The 16,846-nt window shown below is 38.5% G+C and overlaps 1 protein-coding gene across 10 annotated transcripts in view; it reads right to left on the reverse strand.

Annotated features, from left to right (window-relative positions):
* The window catches only part of LOC135091530 (vascular endothelial growth factor receptor 2-like), a 166,232-nt gene that overhangs the window by 65,117 nt on the left and 84,269 nt on the right, over positions 1 to 16,846 (reverse strand). For all 10 annotated transcript variants that reach the window (XM_063989285.1, XM_063989272.1, XM_063989292.1 and 7 more), the window contains 3 exons: positions 14,326 to 14,476; positions 8,646 to 8,806; positions 6,249 to 6,390 (listed from right to left, as the gene is read on the reverse strand). In XM_063989285.1, the coding sequence (XP_063845355.1) occupies positions 6,249 to 6,390; positions 8,646 to 8,806; positions 14,326 to 14,476 (454 nt within the window). The remainder of the gene's footprint in view (positions 1 to 6,248; positions 6,391 to 8,645; positions 8,807 to 14,325; positions 14,477 to 16,846) is intronic.

Below are 16,846 nucleotides of genomic sequence, written 5' to 3' on the forward strand. Positions count from 1 at the left end.
GGAGACAAGTTATTTCCCATTTTCAATGACTGAAATTAAAATTTTTTAAGCAATGTGTTTTTCAGAAAGGATGATAGATATGGATAATTTTTCATTACAATAAAGTGTTTATTTTCAATACATAGATGTTTCTTATTCCTATACATAAATTCTATTTAATATTATTAGTTTTATGTTGGTGGTTGAATGATCCCATCCCCATGGATAAACCATCACTACAGTGTGGGATGGTTCAGCCACTTTAGAAACATCTACTTGATCACTTACTTACAGTCTCAAAGTCTAAATGACTTATAGCTTTAATGTCTCCACACAAATGAGAAAAAGAATGACACCACATTTTTGCATCAAGCAATTAGAGACGTCGCAGTGAGCGTTTTGATACCAGATAGCGCCAGAATTTTTAATTCTCGCCGGAAAATAAATACTTTTTGGAGCAAGGTTTTACAAGCTTACAAAGGTGTATCGTTGCACAGTAATGCGTCTGAATTTTAAGTCAATTAATTTCGTGATAACTGACAGCACATGACATTGTTTGAGCCTCTATTCATAATTTCAGATGATATTCTTAAGAGCCTATAAGTGTATCAAGGCAGGCAATCTGTAATTTTCTACTGACCTCAATGGAAGTATACTAATATATACTTGCATTTTCATGTACTAAACAACAGGCAAATCCATTTAATGTAAAGAAAATATAATTTTGTATCAGAGACTTTATTTTTGCGGTACGATCACTATCCTCGGGTACTTGGGCAGCGAGTAAACCAAAACACAGGACCACGCTTACTCGACTACCCTGCACAATGGATACATCACTGCCACAATCATGGACTACAGCGGAATTAAGAAAATTCATGAAATAACGAGCTATACCCTATTCTGGATATAGTAAAGCAAAGTAAAGGCCTTTGTATCGGCAGAACTGAGAGGCTATTGTTTACACTTTACACTTCTTCCTAATGGCGCGCGGCGCTTTCTTTAACTGAAGAATCATGATCAAGATAAGTACGTCGTACGTCCGCCAGCGGTGCTGTTCTTTTTTTATTTCACTGATTACTTTCATATACAGGACGTGTCAGTGATATCTGATATTTTTCAACATTCCCAGATAAAATGCACAAGCCGAAGTCAACATCCTTTTATTTTTAGTTTATACTTACTTAAAAAAAAATCATTACCTATTTTTAGTTTTATCTTATAATTCAATTAACAAAGCCTTATCATACACCAGTAAGTATGAATATTAATATTAAGGGTTATGTTTTTAATTTTAGATACATTTGTGCAGCAATTCATGCTGTACTTTTCCTGCACATCGATTTCAAATTTAGCTAAGACATCCCTTTGCCCCAGGAAATCGGAGACAATTAAAAATGCTGGCGCTGATAGGTATCTACCAGCCTCACTGCGACGTCTCTAATTAAAGCTAACTTTAATGATTGATTTTTCCATGAATTTTTTGCAAAATGTGACTCTCCCCTACAGCGTGAATCAAAAGTACCATCCACTTTCTGGGAACTTATGCAAACACTGTTGATAATGTTAATATATTACTTGATGTTGTTAATACCTTTCTTTATTTTGCAAGTTATTACTAATAGTTTGGAAAGTTACTAAACTTGTATCAAATTGAGCCATGAATTACCTTTCAACAAATCAATGCATTGCAGCTGTGAAACATTACTACAAATGCAATGAAAACCAACCATTGGCAGCATGCTGTTAGGCCAAGCAATTTCACATTAACCCACCCCAAGGAAGAAACATGCATTCAGATGTCAAGAAATTTTAGACAACTGGATCAGTAGCCACTGCAAAGAAGTCTGGTGTGAAGAAGGTGTGTGTGTGTGTATGTATTTGCCTAGTTTACCTAGTTGCATTTTACAGGAAAAGAGCTATGCTTGTGCTGTCCTGTCTCCATATCTATAAACATCCAGCTCAACTTTAAATTCATGAATATTTCTTATTTGTACCACTGTTTCATCTAAGTTGTTCCATATTTCTATGCTTCTATTTGGGAGACGATATTTCTTGATATCTCTTCTACTTGCTGTTTTCCTCAATTTCACTCCATGTCCTCTTGTATCTCTTAAGCCCCACACAAATAAGTCTTCTTTGTCAACTTGATCCTTACCCTTCAAAACTCTGTATATAGCAATCAGGTCCCCTCTTTCTCATCTCTCTTGTAATGAAGGAAGCTTCAATCTCCTTAATCTTTCTTCATAGGTTAAATCTCTCAAACTTGGTACCAATTTGGTTGCAGCTCTTTGGATCCTTTCTATTTTCCTTATTTCCTTTTTATTATGGGGTGACCAAACAATTGTGGCATATTCCAGTTTTGGTCGAATCACATATTCCATCAACTTTTTCATCTCTTCATCCATGTAAGCAAATGCCCCTTTCATCTTCCTTAGTAACTCATAGGTTTCCCCAACTATTTTGTTTACATGTTTTTTGGGTGATAAATTATCACTTATTGTAATTCCCAAATATTTTTCTTCTTTGGTTTTCTTAATTTCCACTTCTCCCATGGTGTAGGAACTTGTCAGTCTTCTTTTGCTTTTTCCTAATTCCACCACCTTGCATTTCTTTGCACTGAATTTCATTTCCCACTTCTTACTCCATTTATATATCTTATTTAGATCTTTCTGTAATATTTCACAATCCATATTGTTTTCCACTCTTTTCAATACTTTTGTATCGTCTGCAAACAGACTTATTTAACTGTCAACCTCATCCACCATATCACTGAAATACACCAGAAACATTACGGAGGCTAAGACTGTCCCCTGTGGTACTCCACTTGTAACTCAACATCAATCTGATTTTTTCTCCCTTTATTACTGTTCTCATTTCTCTGTCCCTCAAGAAGTCTGTAATCCGATTCAGTGTGTTGCTTTGCAAACCCCCTATATTTTTAATTTTCCATAGCAGTCTCCGGTGTGGTACCTTATCAAATGCTTTTTTTTAGGTCTAAATAAACACAGTCTGCCCAACCCTCTCTCTCTTGAATTATATCAATTGCTCTATTATAAAAGCTCACACAAGCTGTGACACAAGATGTTCCACTTCTGAAACCAAACTGTCTGTCAGTCAATGTATGTGTTTCTTCTAAATATTCCATCCATCTGTTTTTAACTATTCTTTCCATTATTTTTGCCACCTCACTTATTGGGGACACTGGTCTTTAATTCAATGGATCATCTTTATTACCTCCTTTAAAAATGGAAACAATATTGGCTCTCTTCCAGTCTAGAGGGATTTTTCCTTCCTTTCTACCTGTTGTTCTCAACATTCCTTAAGTATCCAGTTGGACACTCCATCCAGTCCTTGAGCCTTACTTACATCCAAATCTTTCATAATCTTCTTAATTTCACTTTTGTCCACCTGTATCTCTCTTATTACATTGTCTCTGTGCCATGTTCTTTCTCCTTCAAATTTGTTTTCTTTGGTGCATATTGACTGGAAGCACTTGTTCATTAATTCCGCTTGTAACCGTGTATCTTCATATGTAAAGTCATCTTTCGTTAATTTATCTATTGTTTGCTTGTTTTTCATCTTCTCATTCACATATCTGAAGAATAACTTTGGCTCATCTTTGCATTTGTTAACTATATCTTTCTCATAATTCCTTTCTTCATCTCTCAGGATTTTAATATATTCATTTCTTGCCTTCTTCAATTCTTTTCATTTCTCACTTCATCCTTGTTTTCCATCTATTCCATGCTGCTTCTTTTTCTTTTCTTGCCGTTATACATCTCATATTAAACCAGTCTTTTTTCTTTTTCACTTCCTTTATTTTGATCTTCAGTACATATATACTGATCCCTTGAATATAAATTTCTGTGAATATATCTCCCTTTTCCTGCGTATTACTTGCCGTGAAGCTGTTTCCATTTAGCCTCTGCAAAATATTCCCTCAACCTGATAAAATCTGTTTTCCTGTAATTATATCTCCTATTCTTGTAAATTTCATTCCTATTTTCTATTGGACCACAGCCTATACTGAATCTAATTAACAGATGGTCACTTTTACCTAGTGGGCAATGATAATTTTTTCCTTCAGTGATGTCCATTTCCTTTGTAAACAACAAGTCTAGTCTTGATGCCTCTTAATTACCCCCAAATCTTGTATTTTCTCCAATCCACTGGATTATAGCATTTGTCATTATTAAATTTAGAAGCATATATCCCCCATGACTCTTCTCCTCCCTCCATGGTCCACTCTTCCCAGCATACCTCCTTGCAATCAAAGTCACCATAAGTGTTATATTATTACTCTGCCAATATTCTCTCCAAACAGTTACTAGTATCTCTTAACAATAATTTATAATCCTCTTGTGTCTATGCATTCGTCTTTGGGGGTACATAAGCCACTGCAAAATCTTTTCTTCGTTCTCCCTTCCTTTTTGTTTTAATTCTAATTACTTACGCCATTCCTTCTCCTATTTGGACATCTTCCACTGTTATACTCTTCTTTGTAAGTAACATGACTCTTCCCCCTTTCTTATTATTTCTATGCTTTATCCACACATTATAATTACTATTACCAATTCTTATATTTTCTGTTGTCTCATTTAGTTTAACTTCAGTAATACCCATGATGTTGGGCTGCTTTACCTTAATATAATTATTCAATTCTCACAATGTTGATATTAAACCATTTATATTTGTATATGCCACTGTCCACTTTATATTTTTCCATATGTTATTTACATTTTCTATTTTTTTTTTTGTCAGATACCACTTCCTGAGCCTCTCGTCTTATACCTTCCAATAGAACTTTTTTTCTCTTCCTCTGTTCTGTTCTCGTTTCTTGCCTTTGCTTCTTTTATTAGATAATTTACCTTGAACCTCTCCTCCTCATTCATGTCCCTCTTTATCCAAACTTTCCTGTATTGCTCTATCTTGTCCAGTTTCCATGCATACGATATCACTTCCATGGCTGTTGTTTGTGCCCTAAATTTTACTTTCAGTGGTCGCTCTCCTTCTGTATACTTCCCCAGTTTATGTATTTCCTCAATTTCACTCATCCTGTCCTCACCTTCCCTCTGTATATTTCTTGCAATGTGCTCTGCTAACTTTTTTTGTTCTTTTTCCCTCTTGTATCTTACTGGCTCTGTTTCCTTTTTTAATCCATATATAACAATACATTTCTTTTTGTCCACTGTGTCCCTTAACATCGATCCCTTGTGCTTGATCACTTTCACAATTTCCTTACTTAAATCTGTCTTTTCCTTCTTTTGCAGTTCTATGATTTCTGTAAAGTTAACTTTTTCTTCCTCTTCTTCCTTCCTCCAGATCTGATGTTCACTTTTCATCTCTATCACTTCATTTTCCTGATTTTTAACATCATTGTTTTCCATCAATTTCGTTTTTAGATCAGTACATAGTGTTTTCAATTCTTTGTTATCCTCTTCCAGGTTATGTTTTTTTCTTCTATTTTTTTTCACTCTTTCAATGAGGTCACTGATCATCCCCTCCATTAAAATCACTTTCTTTCCTTGCATCTTTCCATGTAGTTCATTGTCTTCCTCAAATCCTGGGAATGGTGACCCCATTGGCAACATTCGGCTCCCACATATGGCACCTGCCTTGCTGGAGCTTTTACTCATTTTATTACATCTATTATTACTTAAATTTCCCTTATTTTTTATTTCTGGAAACAGGACAACTCTACTTGAGCACAGCTCCTACCTGGGAACACATTCTAGGCTTCTAGTGGTAGCCACGGTCAAGTAAAATCTTCCTCTGTTGGAGCTTGGATCACTGCTTGTTTACTCAACAACGACTCAACAATGTGTGTGTGTGTGTGTGTGTGTGTGTGTGTGTGTGTGTGTGTAATAATAATAATAATAATAATAAACGGTTTATTATTTAGGCAGTTGACAAACTGAAAATGTACATAGGGGATGGGGAAAAACTTAACATTAATCCTAAAGGTAAGTCTAATCTAGGAGGGAAACACTATTGATTGATGGCTCGCACCATGGTGGGAATCGCACTGAGTCTGTACCGGTCCGTGTGCGGCGCCTTCAGGGGCGTTATTCTGTTGTGGTGTCTGGTGGCACGGACCGGGCGAGGCACGTCGGGCGGCAGCATGTGTGTGTGTGTGTGTGTGTGTGTGTGTGTGTGTGTGTGTGTGTGTGTGTGTGTGTGTGTGTGTGTGTGTGTGTGTGTGTGTGTGTGTGTGTTTATAAATAAAATTTATTTATAATAAAAGATACTAAGCAAAATACACTTACCAGACATTCTGATGGTAAGTGATTCATTCTGAGATCCATTAACATTCATACCATGGCACCACAAGAATCCTGATGTGTTAGGAGAAAAAACAGCTGATATCTCAAAAATGTTGCCTGGAGCATACTCATTCATTTGCACAGTCTGAAACACATTACAAACAGTGATTAGTTCAATGTCATTCAACACAAGTTAACTATTCCTTACACATTATTCAACTAAAGAAGAGAAAGAAGGATATATCTATAACTATCTATATATAAACTAACATATGCTGTTGGACCTTGCTATTGATGTATGTGGTTAGCTGTGCTATGCCTAAGCTCCTGGGGTGTAATGCAGTGGTCCTCAAGACTATGTCATTCCAACAAGAATCAATGGAACGAGTGTGAATGTGTGTACGATGTGTGTACGATGTATTGATGTTAGAATTCAAAAGATCCACAAGGGAGTTCTATTAATGAAGGAGTTTTTGGCTAATTGAAGAAAAAACTTGGCATGATTCCAGGCAGAAATACAGAGCGCATGAGATTCAGGTGAAGGAAGGGTCAAGTACCCTTTGTGGGCCACCTCTATATCATGTATAGCACAAGAACAGGCTGTGTTAAACCAAGGTTTGGAAGGTTTATGTTGAGACAAAGAGTGACGAATGTATGCCTCTATGCCAGACAGTATCACCTCTGTTATGCACTTGGCACACAAAGACAGATCTCAGCAGCAGTCATCCCAAGAAAATCAGCATAATACCTCCTCAGGTTCCCACAATTAGCAGAGGCAAAATGCTAGAAGCACCTACACTTTGGAGGATCCTGAGGAAGGATTGGAGCGATAGGACAAGATACAGATATGAGATTGTGATTGGAGGAGCCCAATGGAGATGAAAGTGTATCATTGTGAGCAGAAGGATTAGAAGTGAGGAAAAGGTCAAGAATATTGGGTTTTATCTCCAAGACAGTCAGGAATACAAGTAGGGTGTTGCACCAGTTACTCTAGCTCATGGAGGATTGCAAAGTTAAAGGCTACTTCACCAGGATGGTCAGTGAAGAGAGAGGACAGCCAAAGCTGGTGGTGAACACTGAAGTCTCCAAGAATGGAGATCTCCACAAAAGGGAAGAGAGTCAGAACATGCTCCACTTTAGAAGTTAAGTAGTCAAAGAATTTCTTATAGTCAGAGGATTTATATGAGAGGTAAAGAGCACTGACGAATTTAGTTTGAGACTGACTCTGCATTCGTAGCCAAACAGTGGAAAACTTGAAAAAATTCAAGAGCGTGGGCACAAGAGCAGATTAAGTCACTGTGCACATAAATGCAATATCCATCTTTGGATTGAAAATGAGGATAGAGAAAGTAGGAAGGAACAGAAAAGAGATTACTTGTTAATGAAATCAACACAAATCTCAAATGAACTCTAGTGACTCTTCTGTAAAACTTAATATTACCTAAAACAATAAGATATTTCTTTTATAATTTCTGTTGTGGTCAACCATGGTTTCTATTTGTTTTTGTAATAATTCAGGTTTAGGATATGTAACTTCTAGCATAATTTGTCTTGATCTCCAATACCCAACAGGAGCCCTCCACAGCAAGATAGGTTGTGTGTTCATATGTTGGTGTTTAGGAGCTGAGGTGGTCCTGACTGTGAGACCATCAGGTCACTCATTTCCTCCCTCTCCTCAAGAAAAGTATCATTTTATTTTTTAATGTTTGTTAACCTTTTTTAGCCGAAAGTGTCTGAAGATGGGATTGTCTTACCCCAAAATGTAACCAATAAAGGAGTGCAGCATCTATTGTGCATTTAACCTTTTTCTCTACAACATAAGATTCCACAAGCCCTTTTCCTCTTCTGTCTTCTGTGTGTGTGTGTGTGTGTATATATATATATATATATATATATATATATATATATATATATATATATATATATATATATATATATATATATATATATATATATATATCTCAAGGTCCAATTAGATAGTCCACCTGAACCTGGGACTTTTCTTGTGTGTGTGGGTGTGTACATGAACATTTGGACATCTTGTCTTAGCTTTTTTGCAGGAATATCAGCCTGGCATATTGACACATATGTAGTATTGATGCATATTTAGATGCATACATCTGGACTGTGAGAACATAACCATAATTTTTCTGCAAGTTCCTCAGTTCCTTACATGAGAACTTACAACACAAGAATCCACAACACACTACATGACCTACTACAAAACTATCCCAACCAAAATTACTGAAGTTTTTTATACACGATACCTGCACAGCTAAGCAATATATATATATATATATATATATATATATATATATATATATATATATATATATATATATATATATATATATATATATATATATATATATATATATATATATATATAATTTTCATTACCTCAATGGAAGTGGGAGATTTGCAGGAGGATCTTTTTGTACAGTTTTGAAACAGCAAACTAACGTTAACATGAGGGAAGCCTTGAGCCCGGCAGGTAACATTTAATTCCTGCCCTTCAGGAACATAATTAGGAACACCATCTAACATCATGAGGGGAGCACCTGAAAAGCAAGATAAATTACTTGACTGACTACAGTTCCTAGAATTCAGATTATCACTTTACAACAAAATGGGACAGGAAAAGAGTAGATGTACATAACAATCACAAGGTTATCAATCAGACTAGACTAGATTAAAGTTATGAAAGAAGAGAGAAAAAAATCACAACAAAGCAAAAGAAGAAAGCTGCACTCTTCCTATATCATTCATGACCTGTACATACAATATTTCCAGCAACAATGATGCTATTTTTTCATTGAATTATGTCTAAAAAATCTACCATACATCCTGGAGGCCAAACTTACATTTTTCATAAGCCTATCCTAACCCCCAGACGAAGATCACCTATGCTAGACAATGATATGAACTCTTGTATGTGGCCTATCAATTATATAACTGTATAAAATATAAATATAAATTACACTTAGTTAACCCATTTGTGATTACTTATATTATGAAGTGTGTACTCTCCTTGGTCATGAAAAATGGAAAACAAGTTATTGGTGTAATGAGTCCAAAAATAGCTCCTCATGAAGAAAACAACAAGAATATTTCCTTACCTTGCTTTAAAAGGTTCTGCCTGGTTTCAGTGACACCTCAGGAGTGGCTCTGCCAGATATATCCCTGTCACTAACATACTATTTACACTTACACTTGTGAGAACACAATTGGTCACAAAATAATTCTGAATGAGAAAAAAACTGAAAGGAAATGTGGCACATCACAAGTATCGTAAGATACTTGTTACTTCATGCTACAGTATGTATGTTTTTCCACACCTCTTTATTTTATTCAGTATATGTAGAGAACATACAAAATATTTATTGAAATGAAGTAAAGAGGACTGAATTTGATCGTCACAGAACGAGACGTCTATTTGCTTTGATGCATAATCATCCACTGAGCCTGTAAAGCTGCAATCAACAAAGCAATCACTTGAGATAAAAAGTTTGATACTTCCATAAACAAATCATAAACTGTTCAGTATGTAAACACTAAACAATAATCCAAACACAGGTCTGCTGTGGGAAGAAAGTTACTTTACCTTATCAAATCACTACAGAAAAACCACATGACTAGAGATGTCAAGTTTGTGGTTGATTAAAGAGGAAGAATGGATAATGATCATGATGCTCTTAAATTTAAAGCAATTAACTCAATCAAAGCTATGAAATTCATAATGAAAAAGGAACAATTCCCATGAAAATATCAAAACATTGCCAGATGAGGAGAAACAATTTAGAGAAGTCTCCACTCTGAGAGGGTCAAAGTCCAATTAGATATTCCATCTAAACTTGGGACATTTCTTATGTGTGTGGGTGTGGGTGTATGAACATTTGGGCATCTTGTCTTGGCTTTTTTGAAGGGATCATTGACATATGGCATATTGACAGTATCTATGCATATTTAGATGCATATATCTGGACTGTGAGAATATAACCATAATTTTACTTCGGCAAAATCACCTATCCGCTGGGCGGACATTTCCCATGAGAGAGAGAGTGTGTCACGCGCTGCCGGCAGTTGTTTGCTGATCGCCGCGTCGGGCAGACACGGTCATTCTGGGTCATATGGACTCCCAAGTTTTTGCTGTTTTCTTTCAGATAAGGCCACGATACTTGTTACGCAGGTACAGTGCCTTCAACTTCGTTACCCATTTTTGGGGCGAGTTGTATTATTGGTATATCGGTCTCCACTGACGATGGAACTGTGTGGGAAGCTTACGGCTTTGTTCTCCTTATCGCAGTGTGGCAGCCATGTCGGAGTCTGGTGAAGCGTCCTCTGCCTCTCGATCCCCTTCCCCTCCTGCCCCACCTGGGTCCACTGTTCGCCCTCAAGATGACGACAGGCACAGGGATCATTCATCTCGTCACTTGAGTGGGAGGCATGGTTGCGTGAGATTACGTAACAGTGCTGACGCACGTGATTCCCACGGCACTTCTCCTGCTCCTCCCCCTTGGTCAGTTGTGTTGGATGCCTTGGCTGATTTGCGGGGTGAAGTGGAGGCCTTGAAGGCAGACAGACGGCAACTACCACCCCCTACTGGGTCGGCGCAAGTGACTGTGGAGGACAGTACTCTGGGGGGCTGGGGTTTGTCGCCTCCTTGTTCTGCCACTTTTTCTGGTTTCTCAGCCAGGATGAGTGAGGATGAGGCAGTGTCGATGCCTGCCGCCCCTGCTGACAGCACCTTAATTCAGGGCACTAAGGCCTTTGGTCCTTCTGACACGGTGGTTGCTGACATTGACAATAGAGTGGCAGAGATGGTAAACTTTCTCTTTGATAATGGTATGAGAGAGGAGGACTACAAGGCCATGTGTGAGGACGATGTTGTCAAGAGGCCTAATAACTGCCATGCTCTTGCGCCAGTGGAATGCAACCCACAGGTGTTGGAGGCCCTGAAGCTGGATGCCAGGAAGACAGACTTCCGCTTGAAGGAGGTAAATAAGGACATCCTACGGGCTTCAACCATTATCACCAAATCCTTAGTGGCACTGGATGATTTGGCTGAACAGGAAGGTAACCCCAAGTTGGCACATGAGGTGAGCATGTTAAATGGTGCATTGGCATTGCTAGGCAATGCCAATCACAGGAACAATTTGGCCAGGCGTTTTGTCATGAAACGCGAGATAAACTATAAATATGCTCATCTTTGTTCAGATAAGGTGCCAATTACTCGCTTTCTGTTCGGTGACGATGTGTCCCAGTCTGCCAGACAAATTGAGGAAGCGGAGAAACTGCGGAGTAAGTTCTCGCAGAAAAAGCCTGCCTTTACTAGCAAGTTCGCAGGTAAACACCCTGGTGGATATTGGAACAAGCCTGCTAGTAGTAGTAATGTGGACAGACACCACAGACACATTTTTAGGCCAGGTACTGACATCGATTTATTTACTGATGCCTCCAGCCTTGGTTGGGGGGGTCATTTGGGGTGTCAGATTACAAGTGGTACTTGGTCCCTGGATGAAAAGGAGCTTCACATTAACATCCTGGAGATGAAAGCCATTCTATTCTCTTTGCAAGCATTTGAACATGAGCTGGAAGGTAGACATGTTAGAGTTTTTTGTGATAATACCACTGCCATAAACTATGTCAATGAAATGGGAGGCACAAAGTCCAAGTCCTGTAATGATGTTGCTACCCAGATTTGGGATTGGTGTCTGGAACATGACTCATGGGTTACATGCTCGCACATACCGGGGAAGGACAACACCTTGGCTGATGTAGCCTCTCGCAAGATTAATGACAGACATGAGTGGAAACTCGACTCACACATTTTTACTACCTTGTGTAATGTTTTTGGGACACCGTCCATTGATTTATTTGCCTCAAGGCTTAACAAACAGGTTAATACATTCTGTTCGTGGTTGCCAGATCCGGAGGCTAAATATTTTGATGCTTTTTCCTTGGACTGGTCAAACTTTGATTTGTCTTACATTTTCCCCCCATTCTCATTAATTGCTAGGTGCCTTCAGAAGTTACGTGCGGAGCAAGCACGAGGCTGGATGGTGGTTCCTCTGTGGCCGTTCCAGTTTTGGATGGGCATGCTGCTCCAGTTGCTAATAGACTTCCCACGTTTGATAACGAACAGGAGGAATGTTCTAACACACCCATCCACAACAGATCCACACCCCATCATGTCCCACACGAGGCTCATGGCATGCCTTCTGTCAGGGAAAACTTGCAGAAACGAGGAGTTTTGCCGGCTGCTGCGGACATCATACTTGCCTCCTGGAAACCAGGTACTGAGAGGCAATACCGCCCACATGTCCAGAGGTGGTCGTTGTTTTGTGGTAGACGGAATGTCGATCCCACTTCTCCAACTGTAGGTCACATTGTAAATTTTTTGACGGAAACCTTTGACAGGGGTGTGGGTTATGAGTGTGTGAACACTGCGAGGGGTGCCCTGTCTTTTCTCGGCATTGTGGTGGACGGATGCAGGGCAGGAAATCACCCTTTGGTCATCCGATTCATGAGAGGGGTTTTCAATCTTAGAACTCCTCAGCCCAGGTACACTGACACTTGGGACGTCCAACCTGTCTTAGAGCAACTAAGGTCCATGTTCCCCTTACATGCATTAACCCTTAAAGAATTAACGCTAAAATTGGTTATGATGATGGCCTTAACTCAAGCTGCCAGAATTCAAACTTTACAACTACTGTTAATCAGAGACATGCTCATTAATGAACACTCCATTTCAGTACAGTTGGGGGGCACTCTTAAACAATCCAGACCAAATTTTAACATCAACAGGGTCACATTCCATCGTTACCCTAAGGATCCACGATTATGTGTCTGTAGCACTCTCCTGAGGTACATTGATGTGACTAAAGAGCTTAGACAGGATGAGATGCACACTGATGCCAGGCTCCTCATTAGCTTCATAAAACCCCACAAATCAGTTTCCAAAGACACTATTGCCCGTTGGGTCAGGACCATTCTCCGCATGTCCGGCATAGACATCTCAAAGTTTTCCGCTGGTAGTGTGCGGCCAGCAGCAGCTTCAAAAGCTGGAGTGGCGGCTGTCCCTGTCGCATGCATTATGGCTAAGGCGGGCTGGTCTAGGGAATCTACCTTTGCAAAATATAATAAGAACATTGTGGCTGCTTCTGACCTCTTTCAGGATGCAGTGCTAGAATAAGACATGATTTGGGTTTGTTGCTGCACTCCAGTGTTGCAGTACACGGATATTTTAAGTATTTAGTATCTAGTACCTTAGGTTTACCTTATGATGTGAACTGTTACCATATTTCAACATTATTTGTAGATTGGATTAAGTTGGATGCAATGTACCTTATTTTATACACCAATTGTATGATTGTCTCATGTACAAGATTCTTCCATGGAATAATAGTTATAGTACTGTTTCTTGTGGGGCATTTCCTTTTCCTCTCTACTATTGCATCCTCCCTCGTCATCCACATGGCTTCAAAGCCTCATGGGAAATGTCCGCCCAGCAGATAGGTGATTTTGCCGAAGTAAAATTAACAAAGTACACGAGACTTACCGTAGGTCAGTTGAAGTGTACTTCTAATTTTTCGAGGCAAATCACCTCTGCTGGTGCGGAGATTTCACATGCCCTCCTCTCCCTCCCTACCTTAAGCTCTACAGGTTACTTAATTTCCTAATTGGTTCATCATGTGGATGTCGAGTCCTTGCTTTAAAGTCTGCCGGCAGCGCGTGACGCACTCTCTCTCATGTGAAATCTCCGCACCAGCAGAGGTGATTTGCCTCGAAAAATTAGAAGTACACTTCAACTGACCTACGGTAAGTCTCGTGTACTTTGTTAATTTTTCTGCAAGTTCCTCAGTTCAATACATGAGAACTTACAACACAAGTATCCACGACACACTACATGACCTACCATAAAACTATCCCAACTAAAATTACTGAAGTTTTTTATACATGGTACCTGCACAGCTAAGCAATTTGAAACAAATCCATGTTATAATATACCTGCATCTGATTATACTTTGTTGTATTCATATCATGATCAGTAATAGGATGGCAGAAATGTTATACTTACTGTAGACTGCAAACGTCACAGTAGCTGATTTTGATTTTTCATCTTTGTCAGTGGTATTGACTGTGATGGTATAATTTCCAAAATCAGTGCTAGATATGTCTTCTATCCTGAGCCATGATAATCCTTCAAGCTCATCATATTCAATCGTGATCTGTAAAAAAAGAAAAAAAAAAAAGAAAGAAAAATCCTTGATTACTATTCTGTCTAGTAACATTCCAAAAAATCTGTATATCCAGCTTTCTGATCAATGCATCTTGATGACAGTGACCATGGCTGCATCACAGATGTCTTAAACATTACCATGAAAGTCGATTAATTCAACAAATGAAAACAATTAAGACATTAATAGTAAGTTTAAGTAGGATCATCCCTTAATTTTACATGTTTTGCAGTAAGTTAAAAGTAAGATTATCCCTTAATTTTACATGGTTTGCATCATCATCAAAGGGATTTTGCTATTTAATTCAGGGATTACAGGAATAATATTACATAATCAAAGGATTATTACAAAAACTAGCAAAACCTATGCAGTGAATTTTGATGTTAGTACTATGAGTAAATAATCCAATGCTCCCTTAAACACTAGTCTGACAGGGATAAAATGTGAATCCTTACACAAGACAAGATTGTATTGCCCCACTCCATGACCCACTGTCTCTAACATTTTCAATACGGCATCCTAATCCTCTACTATTATAGCTGATTTTTTTTTTATATCCCTTTAATCCTTTGGAAAATTGTTGAGTTTACTATGCACTAAACAGAAATTTGATGGTAATATAATTACAATGACTAAGAGTACAAAGGCCCCAAAAAGCTATCTTAGGACTTGATTGATCATATACATGCATCAATAAATACATATACACACACACACACACACACACACACACACACACACACACACACATATATATATATATATATATATATATATATATATATATATATATATATATATATATATATATATATATATATATATATATATATATATATATATATATATATATATATATATATATATATATATATATATATACATATATATATATATATATATATATATATATATATATATATATATATATATATATATATATATATATATATATATATATATATTGCTGTATGCAGCAAAATAATGCAACATAGAATGACAGAGGCCAGGGATGAGACTTAGACATGTCCTGGACGTGTAGCCTGAAACTCCTAAGATAATATCCACACAGTAACTCATATTCCCCACGTAAATTTCCTTACTTCACCTTAGTATTTAATAGAAGAGTTGCTCTTGACAATAAAGTAATCGGTATTCATCTAGCTCCCCTAGTTTGATCATTAGAATTTTCAGAAGTAAAGTGTTTTTGTTTGTGAGTGGGTAGCAGAGTGTGGGTGGGTGTACATATGTATGTGTGTCACCACCACACACACACACACACACACACACACACACACACAGAGAGAGAGAGAGAGAGAGAGAGAGAGAGAGAGAGAGAGAGAGAGAGAGAGAGAGAGAGAGAGAGAGAGAGAGAGAGAGAGAGAGAGAGAGAGAGAGAGAGAGAGAGAGAGAGAGAGAGAAAAAGGGGGAGAGGGAGAAGGGGGAGAGGGAGAAGGGGGAGAGGGAGAGAGAGAGAGAGAGAGAGAGAGAGAGAGAGAGAGAGAGAGAGAGAGAGAGAGAGAGAGAGAGAGAGAGAGAGAGAGAGAGAGAGAGAGAGAGAGAGAGAGAGAGAGAGAGAGAGAGAGAATGTAGGGAGGAGGGAGAGAGAGGAAGGTAAGAGGGCAAGGAATGAACAAGGGAAGGGGGAACTGTAACCCTCCCTAACAGTCTCCTCTACTTGGTGTGGGGAGGGTATAGGATGAAGAGAAGGATAAGGTGATATGGAAGATAAGGGAAGGACCATAGTGGGGGGGGAAACTGTGATGTAAAGCTCTGCAAATGAGACTTCCTCAGTCTGGATAGAGAGTGGAGCATGGGGTAGGTCATTTACATGACTGGTGGGAACAGGAAGGGTAGGAGGAGCAATAGAACCTCAAGGACAAAATAGTCTATCAAGTCAAGTCAAGACAGGATATAGGATCACTCAACAACAACTAAAATAGAATCCACCCATGACGCCTACGTAGGCATCATGGTATTGAAGGGGTTCCCAGACACCAGTCTACCCTAGATTAGCAACACATGAAGAGATGCTCCCACAGCCAAGATGGCTGCTTCATATCTCCAGCTCACAAACTGTTTATCCAAAAAGGATGTACTGAATGAACTTAGTGGCAGAGAACTCATTAGAATATACTGTCTAGACCGTGCAGGTATTTTCTTTGTCACCAATCTAGTGAGGGAAGCCTCAAAAAGGGACACAGAGAGGAGTAACCCACTTACCACCAAAATGAAGGTGATCATAACACTTAGACATCTTGCTACTGGGAAAAACTAATGAAAAAATGCAGCTGTGCAGTGGTGATGGTGTTGGAGGTCACTGAGAAAGCCACAGGTGGCTCAGGATTACTCCTGATTACT

This window comes from Scylla paramamosain, chromosome 3, assembly GCF_035594125.1.
Source record: "Scylla paramamosain isolate STU-SP2022 chromosome 3, ASM3559412v1, whole genome shotgun sequence".
Lineage (NCBI taxonomy): Eukaryota > Metazoa > Arthropoda > Malacostraca > Decapoda > Portunidae > Scylla > Scylla paramamosain.